Below are 9,851 nucleotides of genomic sequence, written 5' to 3'. Positions count from 1 at the left end.
ACGAGTGCACACACACACAAACACACACACACACACACACACACACAAACTAGTATTGTAAAAGAAAACACACTAGAGATCTTGTCCTGCACAGTTCTTCCAAAACATGAAGGATGCTATAATAAAGTCAGACGTTTGGTTACACAACATGTTAAGGTTCCTTTTTCTGTAATATAATGTAATTACACTGTTTTGGTCAGGATTAGGGTTGGGTTTGTATGTACATAAAACATTTCATGTTGATACATATAGATACACTAAAAAACAACTTGTAAAATTAACTTGTAAAATTACTTGTATTGTTCGTATGTTAACACTATTGTGATTACACCTACACAGCAGAAAACTGTGTAAATATATCTAACACTTTTTTTTCCTTTTCTTTTTCTTCCACAGTCTTGGTTCCTCTGACAAGACCTGCCTGTTAATAAGCGACTAGAATTCTACTAGAAGCCTGTCATTATATTTGGGAAATTTCAAACCGACAAAAACAAACAAACAAACACAAATTGTAATTGTGAAAGATAATTATGCCAGCAGAACAGATCCCGCCCTCTTTACCCCCCCTCCTCTGATCCCCTTACACCAGACACATGCAGCAACAGCAGGCCCAGAGGGGCCAATCGGATCTGATCAGGAACTTACTCGCTGCCCCCCCCACCCCGTCTGTTATACATGGGACTCTCCCCGCCCAAAACAACCCTACCCTCCCAACCCCCTGACAGCCTCCGAAGTCGATCACAACAACAGCAACAACAAAAATACAAACACATCAAGAAACGAAAAAGAAAGGCAAGACACCCATCTCTACTTCTGCCCCAGCCCCCTAATTTTCGAAGAGGAACCCAAACTCAACCCACCACCACACATGGCCACAAATGTCTTTTCGAAAAGAAAGAAAGACACAAAACAAGCAAAATGGAGGACATCCTGTCAGCTCTCTGAACGACCACTTACAGTAAGAGCAGATCAAGAACAACACAACAGACAGCAACACAGCACCCGCAGCAGGAGAGGAGAGGAAAGGAGAGGAGAGACAACACCGCTGATATTTCTTGCACTGTCGTACAAGGACGTATTGTGCTCTGGCTGGGGAGATCAACAGTTCAATGGTGAATTTTACGAGAGGTAAAAGGAAAAAAAAAACATTTGGAGGAAAAAAATGTTAAACAAAACAATGCATTGCATGTTTTTTTAAAGAAATGAAAGGGACATGTAAAATCTGTTTTTCCCCCCAACACACTAATCACTGACAGTAAAGATGATTGCACCACACAGGAACATTTGTGCACACACACACACACACACACACACACACACACACACACACACACACACACACACACACACACACACACACACACACACACACACACACACACACACACACACACACACACACACACACACACACACACACACACACCAGATCTGTGTGTGTGTGTGTGTGTGTGTGTGTGTAGTCAGCAGCTCTGCCCTTTGCCAGTACTTGGGCAGGGCCTAACCAGTACTCCCAAATGTTCCTGCTTAACCAGCAACGCAGCTGAAATCATACAATCCAATCAGAATCAAACGCTCAACACAGACAAAGAAATTTGCACTACAAATTGCGATAACACTAATCTCTTGTGCACTATTGAGTGTGGAATGGTGAAGAAAGACGTTTGCACATTATTATGAAGCAAGAACAGGAAAAAAAGAAAATTGTGGACGTGATGTCTCTTTGAACATGTCCATCGTTGTCGGGCCATTTTTTTTGTACAAGGGGAGAAGATGATAGCCAGTGAATGGCATCCACACACACACACACACACACACACAAGCACGCATGCATGCATGCATGCACACGGACACACACTCACACACTCATATGCACGCACGCGCGCACACACACACAATATACATTTGAGCTGGTGTAAAACAGCGTTTAAAACAGGGTGATGAAAAGCGTTGCTGTGTGCCATGACTAGATGAAGAGATGCTGTACAAGCCGGTGCTCAACACTGAGGCAAGGTGATTACAATTTTTAAATATCTTTTAAACAAAAGAGACGTATCTGAAAGATTTGAGGTAAATCTTAATTATTTTTTAATTCTAATTGTTAAAAAAACACCCCTAGTGCCAAATGAATGACGTGAGTAGCATTAGGTGTGTAGCTTGAACCAATCCCAGTACTCGCCCCCCACCCCCACCCCCATCACCACACACCCATTCCAGCCTACACTCATAGAGGGACGAATGCCATTCCTGAAACACACACATACACACAGACTTGCACTCGCCATCCAGTCACTGACACGTCTCTGCCCGGTTGCTCCTTGGTTTTACTGCGAGGTGGCACGCACAACAGGCACCATGACCGACATTTTAAGTGGTCACCATCCCCGTCAGTCAAAGTCAGCCATTTTCTCACCAGCTAAAGCCCCGCTCGAGTGGGTGTTGTTGTTTTTTTCTTTTTTGAGTTGAGTGTAGACGTGGATCCCAGACATTGACCCCAGCTGTAAAAAAAAAGAGCCTTGGCACATTTAGAGAGAAGAGAGACAGAGAGAGAGAAAGAAAGAGAGAAATTGAGAGAGTAGCATTATAGCAGGGCCCAACACTCCTCCTCCGGCCTTCAAAAGACCTCCCTCCCTCCTTCCTTCCCTCCACCCGTCCCGTCCGTCTGTCCTTCAGTACACCGACCGACTCCGGAGCCTGGCGGGCCATGTTAAGTTTACCCCTTTTTTGTTGTTTACTCTCCCAGATCGCCTCTTTGTGTGCTCCAAGAGCGGAGGCCGTACTGTGGAGCAAAAAGATTGTGTGTGATGTGTCCTGCCGTAGCTGGGCTCCTAGGCTCCTGGAGAGGGGAGCTGGAGGAGGTGGAGGTGGAGGAGAAGAGGGGGGCTGGAGGGAGGTGGGGGAGGAGGGTGGGGCGGATGGAGGAGCGGGCCAAGATACCATCACACTACCTTGACAAACCTCCCATTGCTTTCAGTGCAGAGGCAGCAAGGTTTGACCTGTGCAGAATATGCTCGCCACACACACCCGTCGCGACACTCGCTCCAACCCCCCATTCCCCCCACCGAAAACAGAGACACTCTCCTTTTTTGTCACATACGCACACACACACACAGCACGTGTACGCGCACACACATGCACATTTTTTTTTTTTTTTTAAACTGCAACCGCAACACAAAGAATGCCTGTAATGACCCCTGCTAGATTTGAATATAAAGGGAAGCCTTCACTAAAGGGCAATCTGAGAATATGCCTTTAGAATTCACATTCGTTTAACGAAAAACTGTCATCCACAATCACACAATGAGTTCATGTCAATTGTTTTTTTTTATAATTCTCATTTTTACATTTTTGTTTTGTTTCATTTCGTTTGGACACAAAAACTCAAACGCAAAAAAAAATTGTAAGACCTCACAAAATAACTGGACTGCCAGCCCATGTGCATATTTGACTGCAGGGGAAGCTTGGTTGCCATGCCGTATAGCCCTCCCATCAGATTCACAACACAGCAGGAGTACCATGGCGACGGTGTTTTTCTTTTTCTAATCTATGGAAGTGCCTCAGAGTCTCCATTATGCAATTTGTTACAACATGAATTCAGGTTGTTTTTTCTCACATATAAGCTATAAGGTAATAGAATTTTATGTCTGGATGAAAAAAAAAAGTAATTAAGAAACAGTAACAGCTCATGACGAAAAGAATGACATGCGTCTTTATATATATACACAACGAAATATATATCCATATATATTTATATATGCATTTTCTTTTTCTTTGCGAGATAAGCTCAGTGGCAGTCTAGTTATTTTTTGAAGTATGGCATTGTCAGGTGTCACATCTTCATATTTACATATTTTCTCCATGCAAGTACCAGACCCTTCTCACCATCACCAGTCAATTGCAGTACAAACGAAAAAAAGAAAGTCTGTTGTCAATTCAATTGAAGATTTCACTTTCTTCTGTAAAAACAAAAAAAAGACATGCTCAGAAGTATTGAGGGAATGAGAAGATTGAAAAAAAAAGCTTTTTGTTATTTTTTTCCAGTTGTGTTTGGATGGGAATTATTGTTATTGAAAAAAATGTGTATGTTGATTGAGCCATGTGCAATGCCTTGAGTAGAACAAGTGTGTTTGCCTGTTAGATTGCTAGAGGGTGTGACCTGTCAGGAGAGGGGTTGAAAAAAGACCTTCTTTTCTAGTTTCCAGTCCTCCAGCTCCGGGACTCTAAATGAAAGGGCCGAGAGAGAAAAAAAACTGAAAAAAATCAGTCTTTGTAAGTTTTTGGGAAACTTTTTTTTTAATCTTTCCTGTTTTGGCTTTTTAATGTTTATTTGTAATGATTTGTTCTCAATACTTGGGAGGGCTGAAGGAACAGTTTTTTCAACAAAACAAAAGTATATACCATATAAATGAAAACTGGTGCTTTTATCAAATAAAGTACACTCAATTTCTATCTTACATAAATAATAATAAACAAGAAATAAGTGTTACCATAAAGCAAAAATTCTAGATAAAAACATGCATTATTCTATTTCTCTCTTTTTTGTATTTTACTAAGGGGAAGGGAAGGGGTTCATTGTTGTTGAGGTTGTGACAAAAGGCATTTTTCTTCCAACCTTTACGGTTAAGGTCGAAGAAGTCATCAGGGAGAGCAGCTAGAGCATAGAGCAGGGGAGCATGCAGGGCAGACAGATGCTAAACATTTGACGATGATGGATTAGCAATCCCACACATATTGGACAGCTCATAAATTGACCGATCATTCATTACCCATGCGGTAATCTGTCTATGCATCTTTTTTTTAATTTTCGTTCCAGTGAAATAAAACGATAGACTTGAGTGCAGGCCTATGGTGGTGCAATATCCGAAAAGGTAAGCAGCGTGGAACAGTCAGCACAGTATACAGCTCAGTCTAGGAGTCCCCCCCCCCTATACCTTCCAAGAGTAGCCCTCCCTCTCACACACCCCACCCCCTGATCCCCTGTTGTCAAGGGCCCAGGCTGCGCCACACGTGTATATATTTGCTGATAACTTCTCTCCGACATGAATGACAATATCTTCCTTGCTCACGGGAGATGCAGCCAATGCAGAGTCCCCCCTCTTTGAAGACGTACAGTAACGTGGGCTTTGAAAGCTCCCAGCACCGCTGAGAGACAAGTGGGTTGGAATAGTTTTTTGTTGTTTTCTTGTCTTTTGAGAGGACTTGGAGGGATGGGAGGTGTAAACGTGAAACTCGTTATTGGTAGCATTAGTTGAGTATTAGTAGTGCTCCCATCTCACGCCAAGGGACAGCGAGGGAAACCAGCCAGATTATTTTGAAGTGATGGAGATTTTTTTTAGGTATTTTTATTTTCATCTTTTTCGAGGTGAGCCCCAACCCCGAGTCACCACCCCCACCCCTATCCCCACCCCACGCCCCCGTTTCCCCCACTGTGTAAATTACTCTGGATATTTGTTTCGTGATGTAGTGTTTAGATTCAGAGCATCTTAAAGGTTGTCCCTAAAAAGTGCCTTTTGTTCACAGACTCCATCTTGTAATCCTGAGTGCCCGTCTCAAAAAAAAAAAGAAAAAAGAAAAAAAAAGAAATCCCCTCCTTCATCCTTCTCTTGTACTCTCATTCTTCAAGCTTTTCAAAGCAGTATATATAGTACTAAAGGACAATTGGTGTGACTTAGTTCCTCTTTTTATCGTTGGATAATTAAGAAAAATGCAAAAAAAAAAAAAAAAAAAACCTGTCTTGCTTTTTTCTTCCTTCCTCTGTGTTCTTCTGTCTTTCCGCCTCTCCTTTGGACACTGGAGTAGTCTGTAGCCGCGTAACCCTCTCTCGCTCCCCTCACCACCTCCCTCCTTCCCTCTCTCCTTCTTTCCCTCCCTCCTTCTCTCTTTCCTTCCCTTCTTCCCTCCCTTCTTTCCCCACCCTTGATCCTTTTGTCTGGACGGAGGGGGTTTTAAAAAAAAGTACATAAATAAAATGCAAAAACTTTTTGTCTGAGCAGAATGCAGTTAGCTCACATGTTATTCTTGTCTGTACGCTTCACATTGTATACCATACCGATCTCTTCAGCTTCTCCATTCAACAGTTAATGTAAGTGAACCAGTCACACCGCCGGGCTGTGGGGAGCTGCAGCAGGGCTGATACACATGGGGAGGGCTGCCGCGGCGCATAGCACTGCAGGCCGCAGAGCACTTCTCTTCTCTTCTCCTCTCTCTCCTCTTTTCTTTTCATTTGTTTTAGATAGGGTTTTTTTGTTTGCTTTGTTTTGTTTTGTTTTTTTCCCTTTTGGTTTCTAGTTTCCCATTGTTATGTAGCCGTCGTCTTTGTTGGTGTTGTTTGTTGTTGTTCTTTTTTTTCTTTCTTTCTTTTCATTGCTTTCTCTTTTTTTTTCGTTTGGAGCGAGATGGTTATTGACATATCATGGGGAGGAGGAGCAGGCCTGAGGGATCTCGTGGGAGAAGGAGGAGGAGGAGGAGGAGGAGGAGGAGGAAGAGGGGCCAGTGGGGCCTGATTAGGGAAGTTTGTTGATGTGTTTTTTTAACTATTTATTTTTGTTTTTCTTTTCGGTTTGTTTTTTACTGAATTGAGGTTTTTTTTGGCTTTGATCTCATTTGTTTGTCAAGTGCTACTTTTATTAGGCAGCGGATGCTGTTCTGAGAAAAAAAATGTTTTCCTTCTTTTGTTTTGTTTGTTTTTATTTTCATTTTGGATGATGCACCTTTCTAGCGGTTGATCGAGACCAGCTGTTTTAAACAACTGAAAAAAAAAGACCTGAAATGACTAAGCACCTTATAAACGGACGGGGCACGGACAGGGTAGAGTGATGAGCTCAGATGTATTGTATACTCTTAACGATCAATCTGCTAATCCCAGAATCTTAATTTATCATTTATTAATGATGAAAAACATACAGCGTGATGAGAAATGAAAAGAGCCAAACTGCCAAACCAAAGTGATGTGGTCAAAGATATGCCGCATGCCACTCAAAAACCCTGACTGTGGTTTCAGCAATCACAACTTACCAATTCCTACACCAGCAGCAACAACAAAAATCAAACCCATTTTCAAGGGGGTATTAAGAGGCTGGTTCAGTAGTAAACCAGGTTAAGTTAACCTTCTTGTAGAGGTAAACCATCTATTGGAAGAGCCTAGAGTCCTCATTTTCTTAATGAAATGATGGATGTAGATACATCTATTAGCACTACCTGTGGGTTAACTAAGTCTGGTTTATCACCTAACCATGTTCGTAGTATACCCCCCAGGTCACCATAGAATAACAACTCCATCTCTAGAGTTGTGCTCGGGATTTCTCACTGGATTATGCAATAAATAAATAAATTACAGCAGTCTTTTACTCCTCCTATTAGCGAAAACTAGCCAATAGCAGTATTAGCCATGCCAGGAGACTACCACAGCTGACAAGCCATAGTGACATGCAGGCAACTCGGGAGTGCTCAGCTCTCCGTCCCCCTGCCCTGCCTCCCGGAGCCAAGCCTCCCTGGCTCCTGCCCCTCCGTGCTTTGAGTTTATTATTCTTTTGTTAGAGTTTTTTTTCCTTTCATATATCTTGTTTTCTTTTACTCTTTCTTCTTTTTTCCTTTCCTTTGAGTTTTTGTACGTTTGCAACAGTGTGTAGGGCATTTGGGCCATGCGTAGGGTAGTCCAGAGGCCCCCGCCGGCTCCACCCCCTTGCTCCCACTCATCTCAGCCGACCTGCCAGCAGCGCCGCACTGCATCCCCCCCTTTTCTCTGGCCACAGCCCCCCACAGCTCCTGGTGAAATGCATGTGTTAATTACAATTTCTTTTCCATAATAAGGAAAAAAAACACAGTTTGAAAAGAGCAACTGATTGAATAAAAAGGATGTTCTTGACTGTACTCATTGATTGTTGGTCTCGTTCTTTCTTTTGATCTTATTGTTCCAATGGTTATAAAGAAAAAAATGACATTTGCAGTGTTATGAAATAATCGATTATTATGGGAATTGATAATTGACCTCTAATTTTCATTTGTAACATAAAATAGATCTAATCATATATAAAAAGACATACATGCATGAAGTTTTGGAGTCTACAACATATACACATTATATTCACTATATTGTGCCAACTTTACAGTATGCTACTGTACATATACAGTCGGTCCCCCTACAATGCACACCCTTTACCGAGGTAATGCCACGTCATCTACCTCGGTACGTACCGGGCCTAGCTGCAGTGTACCCAAACAACCGCCGGGTGGCACTTGGGAGCGCTCGCTATACGCTTTACCACGTGGTAGTCTCTCTCTCTCTCTCTCTCTCTCTCTCTCTCTCTCTCTCTCTCTCTCTCTCTCTCGCCTACAGCTTACCTAGGCTATTGCAGCGCTCCCGTGTGAGCTTGGACGTCCAAAATGTTTATTACCATATGGAATATTTTACGATGCTGACGGCATATTAATATACAAGTGAGGAGTTCGTTGACAGTTTCCAATTCCCCTCATGTGGCGCACAGTGCTCCGCATGTAGCAGGATCGATAATGATGGTCAGGGCGCACAGCAGTGCTTGGGTTGCTATGTTTTTTTTTCCTGGAATACTGTCGCCGATTAGATAGAAATATTCCTGTTATGAACCCGAGTTTAGTAGGCTAGATATCGCGCAGTGAACGAGGCAGCCTGCAAACAGTTTGAAGCGCAAGGTGGCTGTAACAAGTTAGAAAGTAGCCAAACTCTGTTGCTTGGTAACCTTTTTAAATTATGAGCGTTCCACGAACTATCTTTCTTTGCGCACGCTATAAAATGGCAATAAATATGTTATTTTAACTACTGGTTAACTATTTATGCTTTCTAATGTTGGTAAAAGCCGTATAATAAGCGGGATAATGTATTGTCCACACGTGACTATCGGAAAATATTTCCCTTCGAAGCGTAATAACACCCCTCCGCCTTCGGCGTCGGGGGTGTTATTCGCCTCGTCGGGAAAATATTTTCCTATAGTCACGTGTGGACAATACATTATCCCTTACATATTCACCTGCACGCACCGATTCAGCGGATAGCCTAACAACATGCCTATAAATTGTGTGAGAACACCTCCAGGAAGTAGGAAGAGTCATAAAAAGAATAGCCTAAATAATGTAATGAATTTTCTTTAAAAAAATAAATTAAAAAAAATGATGATCGGATGAATTGCATTAATGTGCAAGCTCTGACAAAATGCAAATTGAGTGTAGCCAGAAGCCATACCGATTCTCGCATGGCAAGATTTGAAACGTCTAATATTGCAACTTCAGACTTGTTGTCTGGCTGCGCTTCGTTTGAGCGTGTAAGCGTTGGCTATTTATCACACATCGCCAACAGCTGGGGCGATAACCTAACCTACACTTCCCTAATGAATTTAATGTTGTCACATTGGCAAAAAATTAGCAAGCGACTGATATTGCTGTTTTCGTGCTCAAATTAAGTGTAACCAACTGTCGGGTTATGTGTCGCAGGTGAGAAAATGCGCATTTTTCCAGCGACACCTCTCCTTGTTACCAAATACTGTACACCACAAATAGGCCTACGCCAAGACACAAATATTGAGTTTTAAAATAATATGTATTAACTAACAGAAATCTAAAAGAGTCCCGGGGCACCCCAAATCTATACAAGTCCGAAATTCCAAATTTCATTGGAGATCCCCCCCATCCGTTCCGAAGGAGGCGGAGGAGCGGTGGCCAGATGTTCATCCATTGCGAGCTGGGGAGACAGGAAGAGCTTGGTGACAGTAGGCTTGATTCCATAGGCAGTCCAAATGACACTCACTTCCATAATTAAGTAGGCTACGCAGGTAATCCCAAATGTAGGCTACTGCACTTATTCCACGTGATTTACAACACTG

The 9,851-nt window shown here is 42.5% G+C and overlaps 1 protein-coding gene across 17 annotated transcripts in view; it reads left to right on the top strand.

Annotated features, from left to right (window-relative positions):
• nfixb (nuclear factor I/Xb) overlaps nt 1-3,142 on the top strand; it is a 198,438-nt gene extending 195,296 nt beyond the window's left edge. For all 17 annotated transcript variants that reach the window (XM_063224080.1, XM_063224072.1, XM_063224085.1 and 14 more), the window contains one exon: nt 397-3,142. Coding sequence is in view for 13 of the 17 variants with exons in the window: in XM_063224072.1 (XP_063080142.1) it covers nt 397-411 (15 nt within the window). In the remaining 4 variants the exon portion in view is untranslated. The remainder of the gene's footprint in view (nt 1-396) is intronic.
• Nucleotides 3,143-9,851: the final 6,709 nt, after the last annotated feature.

The sequence above is a fragment of the Engraulis encrasicolus genome, chromosome 2 (assembly GCF_034702125.1).
Source record: "Engraulis encrasicolus isolate BLACKSEA-1 chromosome 2, IST_EnEncr_1.0, whole genome shotgun sequence".
Taxonomy (NCBI): domain Eukaryota; kingdom Metazoa; phylum Chordata; class Actinopteri; order Clupeiformes; family Engraulidae; genus Engraulis; species Engraulis encrasicolus.
The sequence above is the reverse complement of the archived record's forward strand: the minus strand, read 5'-3'. Positions and strand labels throughout refer to the sequence as shown.